This window comes from Chlorocebus sabaeus, chromosome 2 (genome assembly GCF_047675955.1).
Source record: "Chlorocebus sabaeus isolate Y175 chromosome 2, mChlSab1.0.hap1, whole genome shotgun sequence".
Lineage (NCBI taxonomy): Eukaryota > Metazoa > Chordata > Mammalia > Primates > Cercopithecidae > Chlorocebus > Chlorocebus sabaeus.
In genome coordinates, this window is record NC_132905.1 from 6790961 (window position 1) to 6818685 (window position 27725).

The 27725-nt window shown below is 44.7% G+C and overlaps 1 protein-coding gene across 1 annotated transcript; it reads right to left on the bottom strand.

Annotated features, from left to right (window-relative positions):
* Positions 1-27725, bottom strand: RAE1 (ribonucleic acid export 1). The gene is made up of 12 exons (XM_008013339.3): positions 27549-27725; positions 24824-24920; positions 24139-24243; positions 21917-22009; positions 13714-13800; positions 12252-12338; positions 12066-12137; positions 10285-10392; positions 5533-5639; positions 5373-5448; positions 4306-4500; positions 1-1124 (listed from the first exon to the last, which is right to left on the bottom strand). Exons 2-12 carry the CDS (start codon positions 24911-24913, stop codon positions 1038-1040), a joined length of 1107 nt encoding a protein of 368 aa, XP_008011530.1. The 5' UTR covers positions 24914-24920; positions 27549-27725; the 3' UTR covers positions 1-1037.

The following is a 27725-nucleotide window of genomic DNA, read 5'->3' on the forward strand; positions in this document are numbered from 1 at the left end:
GTCTCTTCCAGTAGAAAATTTTATTTTCATTGTTTTTTATGAGGAGGCAAACACATCTTACAACATTATCAATACTAGAATTTCACACTCAGCAAGTCAGACTTCACACATTAGTCCAAACAGGAAGGCCTAAGCAGCATTTGAGATCACAGGTGAAAAATACAGTGATAGACCCAAAAGTCACACGGTAAGCTGAATTTCACTTTGAATACTTACCAACCAGGAATTTTAAATTACACAATATACAAAAGCAACAGCCAAACAACCACTACCGAGGGTATGAGTTCAGGGCAATTCCCATGCAGGGGACCTGGGTTCTAACTTGAAAGTCACACAAGTGTCACCCACAAATGGCCTGTCACCCAGCACAAGTAACGGTCCCCATTTGAGTCACTCGGAAATCTGAGCAGCAGGGCCAGAAAGCACTGGGGATGTTGAAGATGGGAATGAGGGAAGCTAGGAAAAACACATTCAAACTCTTCCCACCAGGGCTCACAGAGGCTGCCGCTCCCCGTGGCAGAAGTGAGTGCAGCTGGGGGACCCCTTTCCCCTAAGGTTGCTGCGTTTCCCAGAGGTTGTCTGAAATCTCAACTCAAAACCCCACGCTGATGCTGGGCAGGACGCATGTTCCTGAGGTTACAGGGTGGGAAAGGGGAGAAAAGGACAAAGGAAGCTCGGAAAGCAATCTGCAAGACTTTATTACAAAATACAGCACGGGGCTCACAGACGCTTGGCCAATATTCTCTAACACATACACTGAAGCACTGCAAAATCCCGGGCGGTGCCCGCAATCTAACGTCTATAGTAACCTCAACCCCCTTAGAGTTACAGAAAAACTCTGCAACAGGCAGTGGAATGGAGAGACGGCAAGTCGCCACGGACGCCTGGGCTCTCGGCTGCTCAACAATGACATCGTTTTCTCCAAGGGTTGAAATCCATGTCCATGGCTGACAACCCAACAAGGCTGGGACCCAAATTCGTATAGAGATGAGGCAGAGTGGAGAGAACAACTCTGGCCGGGCCAGAGTCTCCAGCCACTACTTCTTATTCCGGGGCTTTAGCTCTTCGGCTGCATTACGCAGGAAAATGTAATTTTTTTTCTGGGGATTATAAAATTCATGTCCCTAAAGAGAACAAAAAACACCAATGATCTTATTATTCAACAGAAAGCGTTTGTAGGTGCTTTTTCTAGGTGAAGTCCTGTGCTACAATACTGGAAGCATAATCTCTCAGAGAAATAAAACAACAAAGATAAAGTTAAATGTGAAGCAAAACTTCAGTCCTCAGAGAAAGGCCTAAGGACGTGTTGGTACCAGTGTGTCATCCATGTTCTGCTGAGAGAGTCTTCACAGGTTTGTGTTTTCGACACTGAGCCCCCTTTTAACACCCCAGGACTTTAACGCCAAGATAACTGCCTTGGGCCCCTTGGTCAGCATTAGCTCTGACCTGAGAATGTTTCACGGAAAGGAGGACATCTGACCTGTGAGTATCATGGGGACGAAGGAGGACATCCCGCCCCACACAGAAGGAGCGACAGACACAGAGTGCAGCAGAGGCATGCACGGTGGCGAGGGATCCAGAGGCGTGTGCAGAGGTGTGCGCGTCTGCCCAGGCCCACACTGGAGGGGTGCAGGGCTACAGAGCATCGAAAGACCCCTGAAATCAGGAAGAGGCCATACTACAGGGCTGTGAACGGCAGAGGGAGGCCTTTGAATGTTATTCCCCAGGAAAAAGGAGGCCGAGGGCAGGTCAGTGATGTGATCACATTTCAGTTTTAGGAAGAGAGGCGAGTGGGGTGGGCCAGGCAGATGATCTGGGAGAGAGACAGCAGGCAGGGGCCACAGGTGGGCCAAAGACCTGGAAGACGGAGGTGGGGCGTGGTGCCGGGTGCACTCTGTCACCTGTACTGTGATGACACGTTTTTATTCTCTTCCCAACAGGCACGCCAAGAAAGCTCTAGAAGTTTTGCTCAACAGTGACCACTAATTCTCATAATATACAAAGTGTAGTTTTTCTGAACAGTTACTCAAGCAGCAAGCTAATAACATCAATCATGTGTGATCATGACTTTGCACTAGATAACTGTCCTTGAACTAAGAGCAATGAAAAACCCCTGAAGCAAATTTCTCTTTTAAACTAAGGAGATTCTAATTTTTGTAACCCCCACAATAAGCTGACATTAACTGCTTAAATGAATTAGATTATTTCAATTTTTAAACAGCACTCAGAGCAATTACCTTTCTCACTGCTTTCAATTTATTACTACGTTTTTTAATGCTTATAATGTATAGAGTCCCGAGTGTCATTTAAGTTAAAATAGAGAATTTTGATGCAGCTGCTGGGACAAGGACGCAAAGAGAAGATTCAGTAAAGAGCCCAATGTGGGAGTTGAGGCCTCGGGCTCCACGCATGCCACAGCCTGTCCAACCTCAGCCAGGCAGAACCAAAAAAGTACACTCGTCACAAAACTGAGTGCATGGCTTACACAGGTGAATGGATAAACAAATGGCACACCCTACCTGGGAATACTATGCAGCACTGAAAAGTAACAGACGAGTGATTCACTCAACAGCACGGGTGAATTTCAAAATCCTTATGCTGAGGGAAAGGAGCTGGGGCAAGGGGAAAATGTAGTGTAGGGCTCCACTTACAGAAAATTCTAGAATATTCAGACTGGTCCATAATGCCAGAAAACAGATCCATGGTTGTGTGTGTGTGTATGGGAAGATTACAGGAACACACACAAAAACCTTTCGGGGAGATAACTGTGGTGATAGTTTCATGGGTATTTACAGATGTTGAAACTGATCAAACTGTACTTTAAACAATGACTGCATTTCAACTGTACCTCAATAAAGTTGCTTTAAAAAAAATACAGCTGCATGGCTCACACAGCAAACCCTCAAACGGGGAAACACAGAAGCAGCAGCAGGCCTGGAGGATCAGAGGGATGGAAGGCAATCAGCTGGACTTCTGTGTCTATGTTCAGGGCCTCAGGTAAGGTGCAGCCACACTCCTGAGACTGGGAAATACTAAAGGTGGAGTGGGCAGGGCCGGAACCAAGGGACGTCTCCAGTCACTGGCTTGTGTGGCAGCAGGTGTCTTGGGAATGCAAAGCACTGGTTAGAGCCCTGTGGTGGCCCCCCAGGGTAAGATGGCGAGAGGTCAGCAAGGCAAGAGGGGCCAAGAGACAGGAGCTGGCAGGAGGATGGAAACCACAGCCCGAAGCAGAATAAACCAGGACATGGCCAAGCAGTAGTGAGGAAAGCTGTGTGGAAGAGGAAGGGACAGGTGAGTGCCCGGCACAGACAGAAAGGAAGCTTCTGGACTGGACAAGGAGGATGTGGCCACGGGGACTCTGAGTACAGCTCTAAGAGGCCAGAAAGTACATGGCAGTGGACTGAGGAGGAGACCGAGCACAGGGAACCAAGAGGGTAGGTGCTGACACCACTCTCTCTCGATAGCCTTAACATACAGGGAAACGGCTCCTCGAGGCTTCCGTGCTTAGACAGAGGGGAGGAGCTGGTGAACGGGGACAGAAGACAGTGGGAGAAGGCCCAGAAAAGAGCCGTGAGGGTGGAAGGAGGTGGGGTCAGCACAGGTGGACATGAGGTGAGCGGGAAAGACACTGCAGGCCACTAGAAGCCCCTCCTATGTGAAGCAGGCGACCTCCCCATCGGAAGCCAGGGCAGGGTAGGTAGGGAAAAGTCTAGAAGGCTGCTGTGGAGCAAAGGGCAGAGTGGGGTGGGAGGAGAATGATGAAAACCACAAATACAATGATGACAACCTCTCCAGAAGAGCTGAGCAGTGGAGAAACACGCAGGCTGGCTGAAAGCCAACACACTTCCCATGGGGCTGGGCTTTGAGTACCCGAGTCTACACATTTCACCATCACTCCCAAAGGCCTCAAAATTGCAGCCCCGCTCCTGCCAGCTCCTAACTCCCCCTGCGCAAACTACCCAGCTAACCAACCAACCAACACCACCCAGGCGAAAGCTCCATGACCCACCCTGCCACCCCCTTCATGAAGTGCAGCCCCTGGCTTGCCTGTGCTTCTGTGCCCAGGAACAGAGCAGCCCATAATGGCTCACACTGGCTGACTGCTTCCTGTGTGCTGGGTTCTGGCCAAAGGCTGTACTGAATTCCCACAACCATGTGAGGAAGTCCTGCAATTTCCCCTTACAGGGAGGGGACGGTGACCTGCCCAAGGACACATGTGAGTCCTGAGAAGAGTCACAACTCAGGCCTAGGCCTTCTGAACCCAGAACCTGGCTCTACTAACTTGGAGCGCCCGGGAGTTCTCACCTTTGACCAGTCGTAGCTGGAAGCGTACGCAAATATGTTTCCATTGTGATTGAAACAGCAAGCTGAAATGGGCTGATCTAACTGTTCGGAAGTTTTTAGTTTTGTTCTGGCATCTTTGTCCCAGAAGCTGAATCTACCATCAGATCCCACAGTGGCAAGGGTGCCATGAACAGGATGGAACGCGATTCCATTTACCTGCAAGGTAAATGCACAATGAGAAGCCAGGCAGAAGGGTACGGAGAAGGTTCCACCCGCGCACACTTCCTGCTTGAGTTAGGAAACAAAGCGCACAGGTACATTTCCTTCGAGCTGCCGCCCGCTGATCGCAAAAGAAACTATCCAGACTTCCTCCATCAAATGCCAGCCCAGAACGCAATCTTGCCTCCTGTAAGGCCTGCACACCAGAGAAAGTGAGCATGTGGACAGCAAGAAACAAGGAGTAGACCTCAGGAAAACGTTTCTTTTGAGCAAAAGATTTCTCAGTGTGAGCTCTGTGTGTGAGCTGTCTACCAGCACTCCTAAGGGAGGGAGAAGACTCCGGCAAAACATCCTAAGCCTGCGTTCAGAAACAAATACACAACGCTGCTAGTCGGGGGCACATTAACACAGAAAACAAGGCCGGGTGCGGTGGCTCACGCCTGTAATTCCAGCACTTAGGGAGGCCGAGGCGGGCGAATCACAAGGTCAGGAGTTCGACACCAGCCTGGCCAATATGGTGAAACCCCGTCTCTACTAAAAATACAAAAATTAGCTGGGCGCCTGTAGTCCCAGCTACTTGGGAGGCTGAGGCAGGAGAATCGCTTGAACCCAGGAGGTGGAGGTTGCAGTGAGTTGATATCATGCCACTGTACTCCAGCCTGGGCGACAGAGTGAGACTTTGTCTCAAAAACAGCAACAACAACAAAAACCCACAGAAACCTGAAGCCTACAGCATAAGCCACTTATTTCCAGATATGAACACACACAAGCTCTTCAATGATGAGTCTTTTCTGATCCCACAATTCCTCAGCCACCTCCAAGTCTGGTTTCCAGATGTATCACCACGGTTAAAGTGTCTAAAAACGTACCGCATAAATGTCTTGAGGAGCTGAAGTGTTGGTTCCATTAGATCGATGACATTTAAAGGTGAAGTTATCTTTGGCACTGAAAAACAAAGGTTCATGTAAGTCTTCCTTTGTTAAAAAAAAAAGTCAGGTGAAATCTGCAAGCTGACAGAGTCACACTTACGGGTTTGGGGGGTTGATATAGTGAATAGCAACTCTCCCCTCGATACTTCCCAGGGCAAAACCAGTAGGCTTGTTCTGTTTGTCTTTAAAAATAGCCACACACCGATGCTACAGTTAAAATAAAACAGAGACATAATCACAGCGTAATATAAGATTTCATGACTAACATGAAGGTAAGTCATTTTTACCCCATGTTTAGGTTTGAGAAGAACCAGAAGAACATCACTCAAATACGATACAGCAGTAAGCATTGCTTTCTAACTCCTTAATAACTCCGTCTAAGCCGTGAGCTTATGACCAAACTGCACACCCCGTGCCCCTCCCTGCCTCCGCTGCTCGCTCTCCCTCTGCCACCCTACAAGGCCGTGTTCACACCAGCAGAGCCCCATGGGCAGCGAGGCGGAATGCCCGTGGGGAATGGAGACGTCCCTGGCTAGGCAGACACCCCTCAGGAGGTCACCTGATGCCTCTGCACCTCTGCCTCCCCAGCTGGAGGAGGGATGCAGGCTCTGCTGCACCAGTCTCACAGGGAAACAGGGTGAAGGGGACAGTGGGTGCAGTGGCCATGCTACACACAAGCAACACGCTGCACTTCGCCCAGTGTTGAGTTTGAGGGCCCAAGGGCGGGTCTCCAGTCTACAGAAGAACCCAGAGGTTCCACTACCCAGCCTTCTGGGCAGAGAAGCCGACCACCCTGAGGAGAAGCTAACTTCAGAGATATCACTTCTTCCTTCCAGTCGTGGCAACCTGCCCAAAGCCCGGAGCGCCACCTGCCCTGCCCGAGCTGGCCATCTGAGCTTCTGTGTGAGTTCAGGGGAAGCCCGGCAGGACCCAGGCAGGGGCTAGGCAAGATGAAGGGAGAAGCGCCTCTGGCGTTGTGACAGCTGCTGGGGATGCATGTTTCCTAAGTACGAAGGAAAACGGCCTGCTCTTTCATTGCTGTACTGTTTGCTCCCCCACCTTTTTAAAAATTGCCAGACCATTACTTTTGTGAGTACAAAGAAAAAAAGTAAAGCAAAGTGACAAACATCTGCAAGTTCTTAGACGACAGAAAAGGCCATGGCTGGTCCTCAGCACAGGGTCTACTGTGTGGCACACACCAGGAACTGCAGAACTCCAGGGGTGCCACTTGCACCAGGAGCCACACGCATTGGCCCTGTGCAAAGGCTGACGACAACCAGTCCTCGACAACGGAGAGGCCAGGGCGCTACCACCAGGTGGCAGGAAGTGAAGCCAGATGGGACCCACTTTTTTGGGGATTCACCCAAAAAGAAATGGGGAGGCAGGGAAGGGCTTAGGCCGCAGTCCGGCAAGGCCAGTGGTGCCACTTACAAGAGCCGCTGCCTCACCTCGGGAGGATGCCTTGAATGAGCGCCAAGGTCTATGTGCTTATTTTATTGTGGTAAGAACAGTTAACACGAGAGCCACCACTTAATACATTTCTAAGTCTACGTTATTGTTGACTACAGGTACCATGTTGTACGGCGTATTTCCAGAGCATTCTCATCTTGCTTAATGAAATTTCATCCCATTGATTAAGTAGCTCCCCATTTCCCTCTCCCCCAATCCCCTGATGACCACCATTCCACCCTTTACTTCCGTGAGTCTATGTTGGATGTCACATTTCAGTGGAATCATGCAGTTTCTTTCCGTGTCTGGCTATTTCACTTTGCATAATCTCCTTCATGGTCACCCATACTGTCACGAGTGGCAGGATTTCCTCCTTCAGGCTGCACAGCATCCTACTGCAGGTATACACCTCATTTTCTTTATCTGTTCACATGGCTATTGAGAACAGCGCCGCAAGGAACGCTAGGAGTACAGGTCTCTCTTCAAAATACCCATTTCGATTCTTTTGAATCAAGACCCATAAGTGGAACTGCTAGATCATACGGGGATTCTGTTTTTCATGTTTTGAGGCCTCCAGTTTTCTGTAACGGTTGTGGCATTTTGCATCCCCCCAATAGTGCGCAAGGGTTCCAGGTTCCCCACACCCTCCCCAGCACTTGCTATCTTTGGGCTTTCTGGTAACAGTGGTCCTGTCAGGTAGGAGATGGTATCTCATTGTGGTTTTCGTTTGCCTTTCCCTGATGGTTAGTATGTTAAGCACATTTCCATACACCTGCTGGATATTTGTACATCTTCTTTGGAGACATGTCTATTCAAGTCTTTGGTCCATTTTTCATGTTGCCAGTTTTCTTGCCATTGAGTTGCAGGGGTTCCTTATGCATTCTGGAAATCAATCCCTTGTCAGAAATAGTCTCCAAATATTTTCTCCCATTCCACAGGCTGCCTTTTCACTCTCTTCATGGTTCCCTCTGCTGTGCAGGAGCTGTTAGTTTAACACAGCTCCACTTGGCCATTTTTGCTTTTGTTGCCTGTGCTTTTTGGTGTCATAGCCAAGAAATCACTGCCAAGACCAATGTCATAGAGTTCCGATCTAAGTGCTTTCCCATATTTGAATTAGATGTGGCAGAAGGGAGGGAGAAAAATGAACAGATTCCCAAATAATTTCAGGGTGGAGGGGAGGAGACTGAGGATTAATGAGACAGGAGGGGGAGAGTTCAATCAGGGGTGACCTCAAGATTTCTGGCTCTATCAAAGGAGATGGAGGTCTCATTGAATGGGCCGTGAAGCACATCAGGAGTAACAGGCTGGTGGTGGCCATGAGGGGCAGGTTCGGATCCAATGTTCACTCTGCAAATATTTACAGAGCACCTTTTACACTTGAGGCCCTGCTCCAAGTGCTGGGAGGTGGCAACAAATACAAACAAAAATCTCTGCTCTCATAGAGTTTACATTCTAGTAGGCAAAAGAAGTGAAATATTTAGTATGTATATGACATCCATATATACACATAAAATAGATGGTACTGCTGGTAGTGGTGAGGGAGAATCCTAAGGCAAGGGTAACATTTGAATAAAGAGCCATACAACATAGTCGTGGGTTTGGCGTGGGATACTGCAGGCTCAGACGCCTGGGAGACACACCAAGGAGCTGTCCGACTGGGTGTCCCTGTCAGGAGCACAGAAATGAGGTCTGAGTCTCCAGTCCACAGGGTGTGGCTGAGCGACAGTCGATGGGAGATCAGTTGTGCTTGGGTGGAGGAGGCAGCAGCTTAGGGAGACATCTGTGGAACCTCCACATTCAGCCAAGAGCCAGCAAAGACGGAGTAGCAGCCACAGAGGTAGCAGGTAAGAGGCTGGCAAGACAGCAGCCGGGGAAATGTGTCTTGTAAGAACAGTGAGTGGTGCTCTGTTCCAGTAAGAGGATGGCTGTCCAGTGTCCCCTGGAATTACCAATGAGGATGCCACCAGTGGTCATGACAAAAACCGTTCTGACGGAACAACAGGTGCAAAGGTCTCACGAGTGAGAAATGAGTGGGAGGTAGGGGAACAAAGGACATTTCAGGCAAGATGCCCAACTGCGGAAGGAAAAGGGACCCAGGCGGTACTTGAGGAGGATGTGGGGGTCAAGGGAGGTGTGTTTTCTAGGATCAACTAGATTTGAGCAAGTGTCAGTGCTAATGGAGAAGTACTACGTGGCAGGAGAGATGGGGGAATGGGAAAGAGGTGATACTCTGCATACGGTTCCCGAGAAGTCTGGAGGGCATGGGGTCCCACCACAAAACTGGCCTTAGCAGGACGGTTTCCACCTCATGGGGGAAAAGGCAGAGGAGGAGGCAAGCACAGACAAATTTCTAGATCCGGCAGGAGAAAGAGGAGGAAGTTCCTGTTAGCTTCTTTTTTCTCTGAGCAAGAGCTGATCTGATTGGCTGAGACAAAGACTAAAGGATGGAGAAGCTGACAAGAATGCAGGCCCAGCAGCCCTGTGGCAAGTGGACAGGGCTGAGCGAAGGAGAAAAGGCTAGCAACTGTCTAGGTGTGATGCAAGCTGAGTTGAAGTCGGAAGCTAGGAATTTACAATGGAACCAACCCATCCAGATGTGTAATTTTATTCTCAAGGAAACCAAAATATTTCGCCCCAAAATAGACTTCTCTGACATATTTCAAGATGGCTATTCAGAAGGACTGGAAATAATAGCTGAAAAACTATCTTTTGTGGGGAGATTTGCATCTGCAGAGAAAAATGGGCACTGGTGCAGCCAGGCTTTCTCCGAGGCCCTTCCCCTGTACTGATTCAGGGAAGATTAACTGCCGTCTGATGCCGTTATCTCAGTCCTCTCCGAGGGTGCTGCCTGAGGAGCTTCCTCCACATTAACAAGACCACCTTTGCCCCACAGAACTCCTCTTCTCTTCTTCCCATAACCTGTCTTGTCACGAGAACCCGATTTACCATGAGAGCCTGTTTTGGGCCATGCCCTGAGCCCCCTTCTTGCTGTGACCTCGAGATGGTATGAAAGCATCAACCACATTGCCTTTAAGATCTTCGTAAGACGCTGTGCACATCAATAAATTTGTATGCCATTTCTCCTATTAATCTGTCTTTTGCCAGCTGGTTTTCAGTAAACTCCTTCAGAGAGCAAAGGAGAAGCTTTCCCTTGGTCCCTACAATTCAGTTGCACTCAGCCATCCGGGGGCATGTTTGGAGAAGATACAAGTTCAGTTCATCCAGGGATACCTTAGTATTACTTAGTATTCACTCACTAAGTATTTGTGTTTATATCCTTTAATTCACCCTCCTTTGAACATACTTATAGGTTTTTCAAAATACAACTGTATTCCAGATGTGAGCACAATCTTGCATACAGCAGGTGCTAAATACATGCTTCTTGATTTGACTAATGACGCACCTGATGTTTCAGGGGAGATTCTATCCTCCTGAATTCAGAAGGTTGATTCTCTAGTTGATAGACAATCAGGCCCCTCTCTGCAGTTGCCACCACAGCCATGGGGTATATCTAGGGAATAGAGGAAAACAGAGACGCAATTCAGGTGAAGCAGTATGCTGTTTTTATACTAATGTGTGTGATTAAGTTTTGGTTACAAAATTAAGTCTGCATTTTAATAATCCTGTGATTATGTTTCACTAAAACCTAGAGAAACAGTATTTGAAAGTGGAACATTCATATATTTTAAAAAGTCTTGTGTTTTAAAATTAACTATAAATTATATGGATATTTAGAAAATATACTCAGGAACTAAGAATAAATAAAAATCCCCTACACCACCCCTTCAGTTGCTCTCACTAATTGGCTAACAGTGTAGTGTATTTTATTTCAGTCTTTGTCCTCAGCATGATGCTGGGTATGTAGCATATTTCTGTACAATTCATATCCTTTACTCAAAATGTGTTCCATAATGTCCATGTTACACACTTTTTCAAGTACTAGCAGTGGCTGTCTAACGTCCCCTCAAATGAACCTACCAAAGGGTTTATTTATCTGTGTCTTGGTGGCCCCTTAGACCACTTCCAATGTTCCACTATATAACATAAAACAAAGACCAGCCAGATGTGGTGGCTCACGCCTGTAATCACAGCACTTTGGGAGGCCAAGGCAGGTGGATCATGAGGTCAAGAGATTGAGACCATCCTGGCCAACACGTGAAACCCTGTCTCTACTAAAAATACAAAAATTAGCCAGGCCTGGTGGCGCACACCTGCAGTCCCAGTTACACGGGAGGCTGAGGCAGGAGAATCGCTTGAACCCGGAAGGCAAGAGGCTGCAGTGAGCCGAGATCGTGCCACTGCACTCCAGCCTGGCAACACAGCGAGACTCCGTCTCAAAAAACAGACAAACAAACAAAAAACAAAGACCACTTCTATCTTTATTTTCTTGTGATAAATTCCTAAAAGTGGAATTACGGGACTGTTGGTACAAAACTTTAAGATGTGACTAAACAGATGGAGAAAGTTCCATTTCTTTCTTTTCTTTTCTTTTTTTTTTTTTTTTTGAGACAGAATCTCACTCTGGCACCAAGGCTGAAGTGCAGTGGCGTGATCTCAGCTCACTTCAACCTCTACCTGCTGGGTTCAAGCAATTCTCATGCCTCAGCCGCCCAAATAGGGATTACATACATGTGCCACCATGCCCGGCTAATTTTTGTATTTTTAGAGGGGTTTGTATTTTTGTATTTTTTTTTGTAATTTTTGTATTTTAGATGGGGTTTCACCATGTTGGCCAGGGTGGTCTCAAACTCCTGACCTCTTGGCCTCCCAAAGTGCTGGGATTATAGGCGTGAGTTACCGTGCCTGGCCGAGAAAGTTCAATTCTATCCCACTCAGAGACAGTCCCCAAAGACCTGGTACCACCTCACAAAGTTACTGCAAGTTTTCCTACTGCCATGGAAAGGACATGATAGATATCACACTAGAGATGGCACGTAGCTAGCTGCATATGTTCAAACAAGTGGCAGGAAAATCTGACATCCAGTATTAAGTACTTCTAGAAGAAATGCAGTACAAAAATCTCCCAATTGAAGACGACTGAGGCAATCTGAACTCTATCCTTTATAGCTATTACTAAAGTTGGCAGGATTTTTACATTACCCACTAACTGCAAGATACCACAAGGTAAGAAATACTTATTTTGTTTTTTTAAAAGTAAATACATGTTAAGTTAAAATCCCTTACCACATCAGCACAGTAACACCTTTCAGGGAGTTGCAAAACCATCATAGGACTTGAGGATCGAGTATCCCAAAACTAAAAGCAAAAAAGAGAAGCCAGTATGTGACCATTCAGAGCAGAAGTCAAAATGGTGCAAGAATAAACGACAATCCTGACGGGGCCAAACAATGCCTCAATTGCACATTATACCTTTAAAGTCTTATCCCAGCTCCCAGTCATCACACAGCTGTAGTTTGGAGCTTTGATCCAATGGATGGTTTTAACAGGAGCATCATGCTTTCAACAAGACAAAAACAAAACAGGCCAAGGTAAATGTAACAATGTGCTGAATGGCTTTAGTTGTGGCAATTCAAAGGGAAGAAACTAATTTAAATACTGAGATCATACCAAACAAAAATGAAAAGATATTTAGCATTTTACCAATCTTTCCTCACTGACATAGTTTGCATGTCCCCACTAAATCCCATGTTGAGATGTAATCCCCAGTGTTGAAGGTGGGACCTGGTGGGAGATGTCTGGGTCATGGGGGCGGATCCCTCCTGTCTTAGTGCAGTCCTCACGATAGTGAGTTCTCACGACATCTGGCTGTTGTAAGGTGTGGCACCTCCTCTCGCCCATAGCTGTCTCTCCTACTTTTGCCATGTGATGTGCCTACTCCTGCTTCACCTTTCGCCATGAATAAAAGCTCCCTTGGGACTCCCCAGAAGCCGAGCAGATGCCAGCGCCACGCTCATACCACCTGCAGAACATGAGCAAACTAAATCTCTTCTCTCTATAAATTACCCAGTCTCAGGAATTTCTTTACAGCAATGCAGGAAGGGACTAATACACTCCTGATCAAAACAGTCAATTTAATATAAGAACATACATCTACCTTCCATTCCAGCAAACTTTAATTTTTTAACTCATAAGACATGTGCGAGTGAAAGTAAGCTCCTCCTTAGGGAGATACTCAGAAATAACAAGTAGGGGAGTCCACCAGTTTTACTCACTAAGGTGACATGAATTAAGAGATCAAGGAGATGTTTCTAGTACACAGCACTGTGACCTGAGTACGCAGCGCATTCCTGAAAATGTTTCAGCATTGTGCTCTTCCTGAAGCCCCCTTAGCAGGCTGGACCCTCTGGTTCTAGGTTCTCTTATCTTCATTACTTCGGCCCTTGGCATTCTTCACACAGTACCTGCCAGTGGCCCCTGAGTAATGGTAAAAGCTCCACATGTGTGGGGAAACGCCCCTCTTACTCGCTGCTCTATTACTGGCCCCTAGACAGAGAACACTTGCTGAACGAGTAAGTGACCAAATACAGTTGGCAGAAGACCAGCCATGCATGAGGTCAAAACGTCCAACCTGTGAATGTCATGGATCACCTATGACCTATCTTTCATAGATTTTAATGTCGCTAACTCCTTATGACTCCATCCATACATATATGAAGACCCATGACAAGACAATCTGTGAACACTAATTAAGAATGAGAATGGTTATAAAATTGTTATTTCTGTGCTCAAGACGTTTCTGCTATATTGTCTAATTGATTTGACAGAGTCTAACTGCACCTTTTATTATAATTATAATAATTATTTCACTTAAAGAGCCATGAGAGTCCTGGGTACCAGCTGTGCCCAGCCTTTCTGCAGAGGCTTCTGTTACCTGTGCGATCTGTATCGCTTGGTTACTGCTGAGGTCCCACATTTTGGCAGTTTTATCACACGATGCCGTAAACACTTTGCTACCATCCTAAAATAAAATGAAGAAAATTTTGCATTTTAAGGAAAATTAAATCTCTATATACATTTAGATACTAAGTTGAATATACTGAGGCAAACTTTGGCAATATTTATTTTTCCAATTGTTTGGGGACCAGTGTACTGCAAACTACAGTGTCATACAAAAAACTCATTTTCATCTATTTCATTATTGACTTACTTTTCTAAGCGAGAACATACAAACAGGATTTTAAAAATCAGAAATCACAAACTAGTGAAAACAAACTCTCTTGTCCCTGATCCCAGGTCTCCTGTCAGCAGCAACCATGGGCCACTTTAAAAATTTTTTCTTATTTTGATAAATCTTAAGCCTTCAGAAAAGTTGCAAAAATACAAAAAATACCCATAAGCACTTCACACAGATTCACTAATTGTAAACATTTTGTTACATTTGTCTTTCTCTCTATATATAAAACACATAACTCTATAATCACTATTACTTTTGTTCAGTCCCTATCTAATAACACTTCGAAGTACATGCAATAAAGCTATGCCAATTTACAATAGTCACTGGTCCTATCTAACCTGTCAAATAGATTTAAAAATTAGTGGTCACTGTCTGATAGTTTCATAATATCCACACAAAGAACTCAAAGTAGGTTTTCTCTGTCACTGCAGCTTGAAAGCAGCCAGACATATTATGTCAGTCAATGAGTGTGGCTGCATTCCAATAAAACTTTATTTACAAAAACAGTCAGTGGGTCAGGTTTGACTCATGGGCCATAGTTTGCTGAACCTTGGCCTGGACTATTTATTTCATTTTTGGTTTCAGAGCTCAAAAATTGACCACCATTCTCCTCTAGCAAAAACTTGTTCCACTGAAGTGACTTCATTTGAAAGAAGAGATAAACCTTGCTCCTCATGCTTTTAATGGCATTGTAATTCTACAAATCCTTGAAAACACAGCAAAGGAAAGGTATGAGTGTATGGAGAGGGCTGCCCTGAATCCAAGTGAACACTGGCCTCTCAATCTCATAACACTAGCCCCACCACATGTCATCAGCATTGTGGAGCAGAGCATGCCAATCTCAGTGGACAAGTGCAGACATAAAGGAGAATCCAGCAAAGCACTGGGGAGAGAAAGAGTATGTGTGTATGCTCCACCAGCTGCTCTAAGTCTACCTGCTTCAGCCGCAGAGTTTGAACCATGTCCTTAAAGTACCGAAGATTCAACTTTACCAAGTTTGGCTTGGGAGGAAGGATAGCTTGAGGCCAAGAGTCTGAGACCAGCTTGGGCAACATAAGGAGACCCCATCTCTACAAAAAATAGAAAAATAAGCCGGGTATGGTGGTGCACACCTGTAGTCCCAGCTATTTTAGAGACTGAGGCAGGAGGATCACTTCATCCCAGGAGATCAAGGCTGCAGTGATCCATGATGACACCACTGCATTCCAGCCTGGCAACAACCCTGTCTTTCTAAACAAGAGAACAAATTTAGAAAGATTAAACAACTTGGCAAAGTCAAAAGCCTGGAAGAGACAGAGCTGAAATTTGAACCCAGGCCTCAACTGGATGAGACAATGCTTAAAAAGCTATAGGCATGTGGTTTACTTTTCAAGAATCAGCTCTACTGGCAAGGCGTGGTGGCTCATGTCTGTAACCCCAGAATTTGGGGGAGGCCGAGGCAGGTGGATCGCTTTGAGCTCAGCAGTTCGAGACCAGCCTCGGCAACATGGCAAAACCCCATCTCTACTAAAAATACAAAAATTAGCTGAGTGTGGAGGTGGGCACCTGTAATCCCAGCTACTTGGGAGGCTGAGGCAGGAGAATCACTTGAACCCAGGAGGCGAAGGCTGCAATGAGCTGAGATCGCACCATTGCATTCCTGGGTGACAGAGCAACAGTTAAAAAAAAAAAAAAAAAGCTCTATTCTTGTTTTCTATAAAGCATTCACAGAAGCCTTTCCAAACTTTACAGTTGCCTTCTGTATTCTTTTTCTCACCCAGCACCAGTTCATCTTACCTCCCTCAGAATGTACAACTCTCATTCCCATGTCTGATCCTCCCACTAGATGGTATGAAACTTAGACTCAGTTTTATAAATTCCAATAGCCATTAGTTAACATTTGAGCAAAAGGATTCCTGCATCAGTTAGTTCTATTTCTTGCCATACTTTATGAGAAACTTTCTAATTCTGACCCGTCGCCCAATCAGTAAAGACAGGCAAAATACATTAGAAAAGTTTCAAATCTACTCATGCTGCTACTTTTCCATGCGTAAACTAAAAATAAGTTGCAGATGAAATGAATGCTTCAGTTTTCAAACTTTTCATGTATCTATTAATGTAGTGTCATATCTTTGATCAGGTATGTCAGGAAGACATTTTACAGATGATAAAAATGCCTTAGAGAAGCCTATCCTTGCTAATGAATGAAATGGGAGCAACTGTGGCCCCTAAACTATGTCAAAATGTTTATACACAGAATTATTTCTTATATACGAGATAAATAAGATCACATTAAAGCAGCAGTCCTCAACCTTTGTGGCACCAGGGACCGGTTTCATGGAAGACAATTTTTCCAGACTGGGGAGGGGTGAGGGTGTGGTTTCAGGATAAAACTGTTCCACCTCAGATCATCAGGCATTAGATTCTCATAAGGAAGACACAACCTAGATCCCTCACGTGCGCAGTTCACAACAGGGCTCGAGCTCCTATGACAATCTAATGCCGCCGCTGATCTGACAGGTGGTGGAGCTCAGGGAGTTAAGGCTCACTGGCCCACCATTCACCTCCTGCTGTGCAGCTTAGTTCCTAGCAGGCCATGGACCTGTTCTGGTCCACAGCCTGGGGGTTGGGGACCCCTGCATTAACGTATGGATATAAAATTAAGATGGCTCACACGTTCCCTTTAAATAAGACATCCTGATGGACTAAAGACTACCACCCTATTAGCCAGTCACGGGAGCACTATCATGTATTTGGTATTTAACTTTAGGGGTGCTGTGACTCAGTATGGCAAGAGCCTGATTCCTGCCAAACCCATTGTAGTTGAACTTATGCTGAATATTCCAGACTGACATAACAACCATAAGGTGTTAATTCTGGTTGAAGGATATAACAATTAATCAACAGACGCTCACGCTTGCACATACGCTCAATTTCAAGAACTATTTCCGATTAAATCTGCAGCCCTCCCCCAATCTGACTTTACTATCAGCCTGGGTAAACACACCTTTGCCAAACCCCAAACACAAGAGACTAAAATGCAACCCAGTCAGAACCCAGACATATTTTAACCACAAACACCCCAACAGCTACCCCCTGATTGATGTAATTTTCTAAAAAATCTTAAGACCCCCCTACCAAATAAATCCTCCATTATGTATAAGATATTAACTAAACTTCTGCCCTAATACCAATATAATACCTTGAGCATAGCCCTCTGAAAGTGCTGCCCCAATATACCATAACCCTCAGTCAACCATGCTCTAATTTATGAATAACCCTCTCAGCCAAATCTCTGCCAATTCACCTTTAAAGACCCTGAACTTCCAGAACTGTAAACAACTATTTCTTTCTTTCTCATACTTTAATTTGCCACTTAAGTATTCTATGCAGTTAATGTAGCTTAACCACTCAAAGCAAGACACTGAAAATGTCTAGATGGGTCCACACAACACCATAAACAGATAGGTTTGGTCCTGGCCTTTTTATTAGTTATTTGTAAGATTACACATGCAAACATCCCTACCCCAGTGAAAATGCCCTCTAGATCACCCGGATCAAAGGGAGCAGGTATCAAGCACGCATACACAAATGCAGCTCAAAACACTTTGCTCAACCACACCCCCACAGGAAACAGTAGTGTTAAATCTAGTAATAAACAGAAGTTTAACTAAGCTATACTAATATTTAGTGTTGGTTAATTTTGTGCCAGCCACCGTGGCCATAAGGTTAACCCAAGCTAATAGAACTTGGCGTAAAGAGTGTTTAAGGTCTGCCCTCAATAAAGCTAAACTCCATCTAAGTTGTAAAAAACTCTAGTTGAAATAAAATATACTACAAAAGTAGCTTTAATACCCTGAAGACACAGTAGCTAAGACAAGAACTGGGATTAGACACCCCACTATGCTTAGCCCTAAACCCTAATAGTTACATTAACAAAACCATTCGCTAGCGTACTACAAGCAACAGCTTAAAACTCAAAGGACTTGGCAGTGCTTTACATTCCTCCAGAGGAGCCTGTTCTATAATCGATAAACCCCGATCCACCTCACCATCTCTTGCCCCCGGCCTATATGCCGCCATCTGCAGCACACCCTAAAAAGGTTATAGAGTAAGCACAAGTACACACATCAAAACGTTGGGTCAAGGTGTAGCCCATGAGGTGGCAAGAAATAGGCAACATTTTCTACGTCCAGAAAATCTCACGACAGCCTTTATGAAATCTAAGGGCTTAAAGAGGATTGAACAGTAAACCAAGAGCAGTGTCTGACTGAATAAGGCCATGAAGCACGCACACAAAACCCATCATCTTCCTCAAATACTACTCTAGAAATCACTATTACTGTTAATTTTCTACACAGGTATAGAGGAGATAAGTTGTAACATGGTAAGCATACTGGAAAGTGCGCTTGGATAAGCCAAAGTGTAGCTTAACCCAAAGCACCCGGCTTACACCCAGAAGATTTCATCATGACCTGACCACTCTGAGTCCTAACCCCAAACCTCGCGAAAAATATTATCAAACTTTCTTAATCAAACCATTTACCTTAAACAAAAGTATAGGTGAAATTTCTATCCTGGTGCAATAGACAGTACCGTAAGGGAAAGATGAAAGAACTAGATCAAGGAATAAAAAGCAAAGATAAGCCCTTATACCTTCTGCATAATGCATTAACTAGAAATAACTTTACATAGAGAACTATGGCCAAGTCCCCTGAAACCAGACGAGGTACCCAAGAATACCTGAAAGAGCACACTCACCTATGTGGCAAAATAGCGGGAAGATTCATGAGTAGCAGTGACAAGCCTGCCAAGCCTGGTGACAGCTGGCTGTCTTAGTTCAACTTTAAACTTACCCATGGAATTACTTAATCTCCCTGTAAGTTTGTTAGTCTAGAGAGAGAGAGCTCTTTAGACTCTTCCTACAGAGAGTAAAAAACATTACCACCACAGTTGGCCCAAAAGCAGCCACTAATTAAGAAAGAATTTAAGCTCAGTATCTAACTATCTTAAATTCTAACCAGTCTACTGAACTCTTAACATCACATCAGACTAAACTATTACTTAATAGAAGCAATAACGTTAATATAAGTAACATGAAGGCATTCTCCATTGCATAAGCTTACATCAGACTGGAGTAACCCACTGACAGTTAACAGCCCAATACTAATAAATGATATAATAAACACCCTATTATTTGCACTGTTAACCCAACACAGGCATGCTCTAAAGAAACATTACAAAAAGTAAAAGGAACTTGGCAAATCCTACCCTGCCTGTTTACCAAAAACATCACCTCTAGCATTACCAGTATCAGAGGCACGGTCTGCCCAGTGACATATGTTCAACGGCCGTGGTATCCTGACCATGCAAAGGTAGCATCATCACTTGTTCCCTACATAGGGACTTGTATGAATGGCCACACGAGAGTTCAGCTGTCTCTTACTTTCAACCAGTGAACTTGACCTATCCGTGAAGAGGCGGATATAAACAAGTAAGACGAGAAGACCTTACGGAGCTTTAATCCATCAATGCAAATAAAAACTCCAACAAGCCTACAGGCCCTAGCCTCCTACCCCTGCATTAAAAATTTTGGTTGGGGTGACCTCAGAACATAATTCAATCTCCTAACAACCTAAACTAAGACCACACTAGTCTAAGTGAGTTATTACACACTGAGCCAATAATTTGATCAACAGAATAAGTTATCCTAGGGATAACAGTGCAATCCTATTCTAGAGTCCATATCGACAATAGGGTTTACGACCTCGATGTTGGATCAGGGCATCCTAATGGTGTAGCCACTACTAAGGGTTCGTTTGTTCAATGATTAAAGTCCTGTAGCGATCTGAGTTCAGACTGGAGTAAACCAGGTCTGTTTCTACCTATTTAACATTCCTCCTAGTAAGAAAGGACAAGAGAAATAGGGCCCACTTCATAACGTGCCCTCACTCCATAGATGATGCTATCTCAATCTAATAAATCATCACACACTCTACCCAAGAGTAGGGTTTGTTAAGATGGCAGAGTCTGGCAACTGCATAAAACACTTTATAATCAGAGGTTCAATTCCTCTTCTTAACAACATGCCTATAATTAACCTTCTCCTGCACCTAAAATCCCCACTCTTATCGCGATAGCGTTCCTTACACTCATCGAATGAAAAATCTTAGGCTATATACAACTACGTGAAGGACTCAACATTGTAGGACCCTACAGACTGCTTCAACCATTCGCTGATGCAATAAAACTTTTCACCAAAGAACCCTGGCGGCCCTTACCATCTACTATCAATACCCTTTATATTACTGCTCCAACCCTAGCCCTCTCCATCGCTCTCCTCTTATGAACCCCCCACCCTATACCAGATCCTCTAATTTTAATGGAGGCCTCCTATTTATACTAGCCACATCAAGCCTAGCCATCTATTCTATGATCAGATGAGCATCTAATTCAAGATATGCACTAATCAGCACACTATGAGCTTTGGCCCAGACGATTTCATATGAAGTCACCCTAGCTATTATCCTGCTATCAGTTCTACTGATAAGCAGCTCATTTAACTTATACACACTCCACAAGAATTCCTCTGACTGCTCCTACCATCATGGCTCCCAGCCATAATATGATTTATCTCCACACTAGCAGAAACTAACCGAGCCCCTTTTGATCTAACAGAAGTAGAGTCAGAGTTAGCCTCAGGCTTCAACATCGAATATGCCGCAGGCTCATTTGCCCTCTTCTTTATAGAATATATGAATATTATCATAATAAATGTTCTAACTACTACTATTTTCCTAGGAGTACTACACACTGTATATCCGCCAGAACTCTATACCACAAATTTCATTATCAAGACCCTTCTAACCACTCTCGTCTTATGAATTCTAACGGCATACCCCCAATCCCACTACGACCAACTTGTACACCTTTTATAAGAAACTCCTACCACTTACACTAGCATTTTGCAGATGATATATCTCAATGACTATCCTAATTTCCAGCATCCCACCCCAAACACAGGAAATATATCTGACAAAACAATCACCATATGTTAATGCAACATGCTGAGTGCAAAGGTTGCACCCTACAGGACTTCACTGAGATGACATTCCTGTAAAGGCAAAACTATAGGGACAAAAAAAAAAAAAAACAAAAAACAAAAAAAAAAAAACAGATCAGTGGTTTCCAGGGGCTGGGAGTTGGGAAGAAATTGACGAGAATCTGGAGGCCGATGGATCTGCTCTGTATTTTGAACACAACTCTATGCATTTAACACTCACAGAGCTGTACACCAAAAAGGTTCAATTTTACAGCAGGCAAATCAGACTCAATAAACCTGACTAAACGAACAGGTACAAGGCCTCGGAAGGGTCCTCACGGCTTAGCAACTTCAGCACTGCAGTGTGTCTGCCTGTCACCAGGCCCCTTACCATTCTCACTACTTTTGGGTTCAGCCACCAGGAGCAATGGCAGGAGAAGAGAAGAGAGAGGCTGGGGTGTTCAACCCCTGGCTCCCCTCGCCAGGCCAAGGCCTATCTACAGCTGTTCATCCCTTGGCTCCCCTGTGCCAGGTGGAAGACCCTCTACAGCTGCAGCACATGCTGTGCTCCAGGAGCCCCGCCCACTGCAGCTCGCCATAGGTGTTTCACCTTTCCTGCTGGCTTCTTTGTAAACTGCCGCTTAATCATTCAACTCTCCTTAATCACACACACAAAATTTAACACAAGAAAAGCTTTCAAAGAAAGTGGCTAACTAAAGCCAACATTAAGAACATTAACAAACGACTATATTTATGTTCAGAAACTTAGAATTCTTACAATATGAACACATAAATGCTATTTGTGTTTGGATTATTAAATATTCTCAGTTACTCTGTACTGTAAGTAAAAGGGTACATGAGAAACGGAAGGGAACGTACATCACTCCAGCAGACATCCAGCACAGGCCCAGTGTGCATCTGCTGGGCTTTTGGAATGGTCTGTCCACTGTCTTGAACTTCCCAGCAGCGAACCTGTAGTAACAAAAAAATTCAACGCAAACAAAGCAATTTACAATGTATTGCTTGCATTTAACACCTAAAAACTAATGGGGTACACCTTAACCATACATAGACTTCTCATAGCAACCTAATTATCTAACTTAAAGAACAAAGGAATTAAAATATCTGTGAAAACAACTGTTTTCTTATGCCTAAGCTATTAAAATAAACAAATTCTATTGCTTACACATAAAATTGCAGATAATTTTCTCACTGCATCTATGAGACATGTCTTCTTTTTTTTTTGAGACGGAGTCTTGCTCTGTCGCCCAGGCTGGAGTGCAGTGGCCGGATCTCAGCTCACTGCAAGCTCCGCCTCCCGGATTCACGCCATTCTCCTGCCTCAGCCTCCCAAGTAGCTGGGACTACAGGCGCCCGCCACCTCGCCCGGCTAGTTTTTTGTATTTTTTAGTAGAGACGGGGTTTCATTGTGTTAGCCAGGATGCTCTCGATCTCCTGACCTCGTGATCCAACCGTCTCAGCCTCCCAAAGTCCTGGGATTACAGGCTTGAGCCACCGCGCCCGGCCAGAGACATGTCTTCTAAAGTAGAATATCACTTACCCATTACCATTCTCTGAATGGTAAGACCAAAGTAGAAACTTACCTCTTTTCTGAATACATTTTTATAAAATCTCCCCTCCGTTAAAAAAGTAATACATTTTAAGAGATTTTGTAAATATGGCAAAAAAATAAAAATCACCCTAATCACACCACAGATAAACACAGCTAATGGTTCTGTGTGCTCTTAGTCTTCTTTCCATGTACACATATTTTCTGGAAGACACTAGATCACACAGTATCTTCGCTTTTGCAGCTACAGCTTTCCTCCTGCATCACCAGCCTGTTCAACTTTAAACATCCTTTTTCGGAAGCAGCAAATCATCTGAAATCTTTCTAGAAATTACACGTAGAACGCAAGCTTGCTCAACCTTGACTACCATCTTTCCTCCTGTTCTCCTAACCCCTGCTGCCCCTGTGCTGTAGGCTACAGTTTGAAAACTTTTCCAAAAACTTACAATGGTATTCCATCATACAAACACACCATAAATTGCCATTACTATTGGATATCAACATTTTCAAAATTTTCACTAGCATTATGGTTTTTTGAGAGGCAGTACCAGGCACTGGCTCACTAGAAGCATGGGCCTGAGCCTTACTGTGCGTCTGCGGCCTCTGGTTTTGCCACCCACTCAGATACGTAACCCGAGGCCAGTTATTCTACTTCCCTAAGCTCAGCATCCTGATCCATAAAATAGAGACCAAGTTCCCAGTGCTTTGGCAGTTATAAAGGTTAATTTAGACAATGCAGATGAAGTACATTATCAGGTTTCCTACTCAAGTCTCAGAAGGGTATCAATGAGATAAAGGGTATAAGCTTAAGGATTTTTGATAACTATTGCCAATTATCCTGTGGAAAAGCTCTGCCAACTCACATACCTACCAGTCATACATGTAGGGTTTCAGCTTATCCTTGCTGGCACTATTATTCTTTTCAACTTTTAATTTTGTTAATTTAATAAAAAAAGAGTCTTAAATTTGCATTTTTCTGATTACAAGTATGGATGAATGGTTCACGTTTATTCTTACTTTTGTGAAGCCCCTCTTTACACCCTTTGCTTATTTTTCCACCAGAGTTTTCTTTCTTTTAGTAAATTGTAATTTTTTTTGTCTTTCTTTTTGTACACGATAAGTAAGTATTTAGGCAGATCTGTGCTATTATTTAATGTTGAAAAAGTTTAACACATGCCTGAGGAACACTGTCAGGATGCCAAGAAGGGGAATTTGTTGGTGTGTGCCACTGGGTATAATGTTCACTCTGGATAAGTATGACATTTTATTTAGGAATAAACTTCAAGAGATTGAACTACAGTAGAAAATTTCGAGCAATACATTTTTGCGCTTTCCTAACAAAAACCAGTGTAAGAACAAATAATGTCTGCCATTCAGAAGGGTTCACACCCCTAAATTGATTTCTTTAAAAAAAAGGCCATAAATAAGTCTAAGTAACTGATTCATTTACTTGGGAAACAACAGAGCTAAAGCTGACCTTGCCCATACAAAGAGAGATGATTTATAGAACACATATTTAAGGAGCACTTACATCATTAGCCCATGATCCTGCAATAAGAAAGTTCCCCGGCAAGGTTGGTGGGCTAAAAGATAGACAACCAATGCTATCATCAGGAGATGATGTTACTTCAATATCCTGGGGGAAAAAAGTCAATGTTAAAATGTATGCAAACTCACAACTTAATTCAAAATGGTTTTCTTTCTCACTAATTACCTCACGGTGGCCTTCCCTTGTGCTCAAGAACTAACTGAATTAGACCTTTCCTTACTATGATCAAAGAGAGCAGTAAAAAATAAGCTGGAGAAAGCACCAGCACCACCAGGACTAGCAGCAGCAGCTGCTGATGAAATGCCCATAGTCTCGTTTTCTAAATGACCAGTTCACTCCGGCCCCACAGTGCTAGATCATAGTTTTCACCTGCCCTCCCTTCTCCCCAGCCATGGGAATTCTGAGTCAACAGTCCTGGGCCAGGCCCTGGGAATCTGCACTGGAATCTGCACCTTCGGTGATTCTGGAGACCTGGCAGGCCAGGAAGAACAGGACACTAGTAGAGGGGACACATTTTCTGTGCTCCAGTGTTTGAGAAAGATGAGTTAGACAAAGTTTCAAAGCTTTTGGCCCAAAGGAGGCTCCCACGTCATCTCAGGTTCTATCCTTGATGGGAGAAACTCTGGCCAAACTCTTCCTACAAGCCCCAGGAAGCTTTTCGTGGTACCTTCATAGGGTTGTGATTGTCTGTGGTTGCGCTGCCAAACATGCTGGTCCCACTGGTTCCAAAACCTGAGGTTGTTCCAAACAGGCTCATTTTGACCCTAAAAAATAATGAAACATGTTAAGGGTGGGTTTTCTCTTAAGTAATATCACTGAGAGGCAATGGTAAGATAATTAACTGGCAGAAGAGAAATACTCAAAGTGGCTTGAGGCTAGGCTTCACTTTTCAGACAAGATTCATACATGCAATGAGCAGAGCGCTTTCAAAAAATAAACCTTCTATTTTAGAGTAGTTTTAGGTTTCCAGAAATAGTAAAGATAGAATTTCCATACACTCCATATCCAGTTTCCCCTATTATCTCATATTAGTATGGTTCATTTGTTACCATTAATAAACCAATATGGATACATTGCAGATTATTTTGTAGTCACCAGCTAGAAAATACATTCACTCATGTTTTACATAGAGATACTGAGCTGTGCATCAGGAATACAACAGTAAACAAGATGGCAGGTCCCCGTGCTTTCAGGTTTCCACCTACTGGGCATTCACTTTCTTACTAATTTCTGAATTCTGGTTTATGTCAGTATCTCCATGAAACTACCTAGAACCACCAGTCCCGGCAGCAAATGGGCAATTTCTTGGTAAAAGTTTTAAAAAGGTCTGGCATCGTGTTTTGGATATTTACCCAGCAAGAACCTCTCCCACCCTGGGTTTTTTTCTGGGTATCATAATCTAACAGGCCCACCAGGGTTTGGCCATGGCCTCTGCCACTCAGGAGTTGGGACTCTGATCTCACCAGTCTTCATCTTCCTGCTCTGCAAACATAGAGAACATTAACACCTTCTCCAGGGCTGGTCTGGGGATCAAATCAGATTATGTAGAAAATGCAGTGTCTAGTTCATAGCGGGTACAATAAATGACTTTTCCTTTCTTTCTTCCAACTCCCCGAGGAGTTACATACACTGAAGCCACATTTCAATCCTGCTACCCGTTACACTGAGAAGTCCTCCATACAAGTCACTTCTCCAAAGGGAGACAAATGGCTGAGTGACATCCTTGCTAACAAGACAACACAGAACGGAGAAACTGCAAGGAATTTGGGGAAGGCATTTGAGTTTCCTCAGCTTCATGAAAAATAAGTGCAGAACAAAAGGTGAAAGCAACAGCTACAAGCACATGTATGTTTTAGTGAACGTGAGGGGATGTGGTGCTTGCCGACCACATTTCTGCCCTCAAACGTAGAGGTACTTGAAACACCAGTTAACTGTATGAACGAACGAAGGCAAAACAAGGCTTCTGCAATCAGTCCAGGTGCTGGCTACATGGCTTTGGACAGGTCGCTTAACCTTGATTTTCTCATCTGTAAAACAGAGACACTAATGTCTACTTCAGAGTTATGAGAACTAACTGAAGCCACACACACAGTGCCTAAAACACTATAGGTTCTTAATAAATGTTACTTTCACTCTATTCCTCTACCTCAACCTTCAAGTTGGGAGAGAACATCTCTGCCATTAGGGATGAACTTAGGGAAAAGAACATGGTAGGTGAGAGTCGTTCGTGTTAGTCAGTGTGGACCACACCTTATGCTGAGCACTGGGAAACTTTCAAAGTTCAGAAGGCACACGCATCTGTGGGACCCACCTAATCATTTCTTCCCGCTCTCTACTGCCTTGCTGCACCCCAGCCCTCCTAGCTCTGCTGGCTTCCTTTCTCTCCTGAACACAGCAAGTTCATCCCTGCCTTGGAGCAAACCTAGTGCTGTTTCTTCAGCCTGGGATGGTTTGTTTCCCCTTCCCCACAGCTACCTCCGTTTTAATCTTCATATCCCAGTGCAAAAGTTGCCTCCTCCGAACTTTTTGGGGTCATGAAAATGTCCCAAATTTGAAGTTGTGATGTTTACGCAACTGCATAAAATTTCCAAACTCACAATGTACACTTTAAATGGCTGAAAGGGTTATACTTCAAAAAAGCTGTCACACGTATTCTTTAATTACCTCCTCAGAGGCTTCTCTGCCAACTTTAACATATCTAACCTTCCACCACATCCCCTTGCTTTCTTCACAGCACCAGTCATGACCTGGAATTTCTTGTTTACACTCAATCTCTTCCCCACCAGAATGCAGGTTCCAAGGGGGCAGCCACTTGCCTGGATTCTTCCCTTAATGCATGCTCTGTCCCACAGTAGAGTGCCTGGCCCAGGGCGGCTGGTATTTAATAATACTTGCGGGGAGAAGTACTGCCTGTATAGTTGCACCTATATACGTATACAATAAATACTCGGCGGGGTAAGACAGAAACAGACTTAGTTTCAGAAACTGGTAACTGCTCCAAAAGAAATGAAGCAGGTTGACGTGGAAGAGGCTAAAAGGGGATGCCCTTCTGCAAATCGGCCAGGGAAAGCTTCTCCGAGGAGCTGACATGTATCCGACGAGAGGCCAGATGTGTAAGGGGGAGGGGCGGAGGCGACAGACACTGCATTAACGCAATGTGACCCTTCCCAGGGCCTCAGCTCCCCCACAAGAAAAACGATTGATTAGACCCTAGGTGACCCCTAAGGCCACTTTCAGCTCTGACCTCGCTTCCAGGATCCAGCAACGAAGCTTAGGCAACAGTCCCGGTCGCGCCCCAGCATCCCGCAGAAGCGCGCTCCCCGGAGGCAACTGGGCCTCTGCGGGCGCCATGGTGGCGGGTAACAACGGGATGCGCGCGGCACGGGGCCTACCTGGGGATCTCGCCGCGGCGGAAAGCGGCGGCCGGGAGCAGGAGGGTCTGAGGAGTTTGCGAACCTGCTCCGGCGCGGAGGACGAGGGCGAGGAGCGTGGACAGAAATCCCAGGAGCCCGAAACCTCCTTAAGCCGTCGGTAGACACTGCCCTGACTACCGCGGAAACAACGCGCGT

Coding starts and splice junctions, on each gene's coding strand:
- RAE1 (XM_008013339.3), bottom strand. CDS start 24,913: ATGAGCCTGTTTGGAACAACCTCAGGTTTTGGAACCAGTGGGACCAGC. Junction 12,138..12,251: donor GCTGGGATAAGACTTTAAAG/GTATAATGTGCA, acceptor TTTTGCTTTTAG/TTTTGGGATACTCGATCCTC. Junction 5,640..10,284: donor AATCTCCCCTGAAACATCAG/GTGCGTCATTAG, acceptor TTTTAACTGTAG/CATCGGTGTGTGGCTATTTT.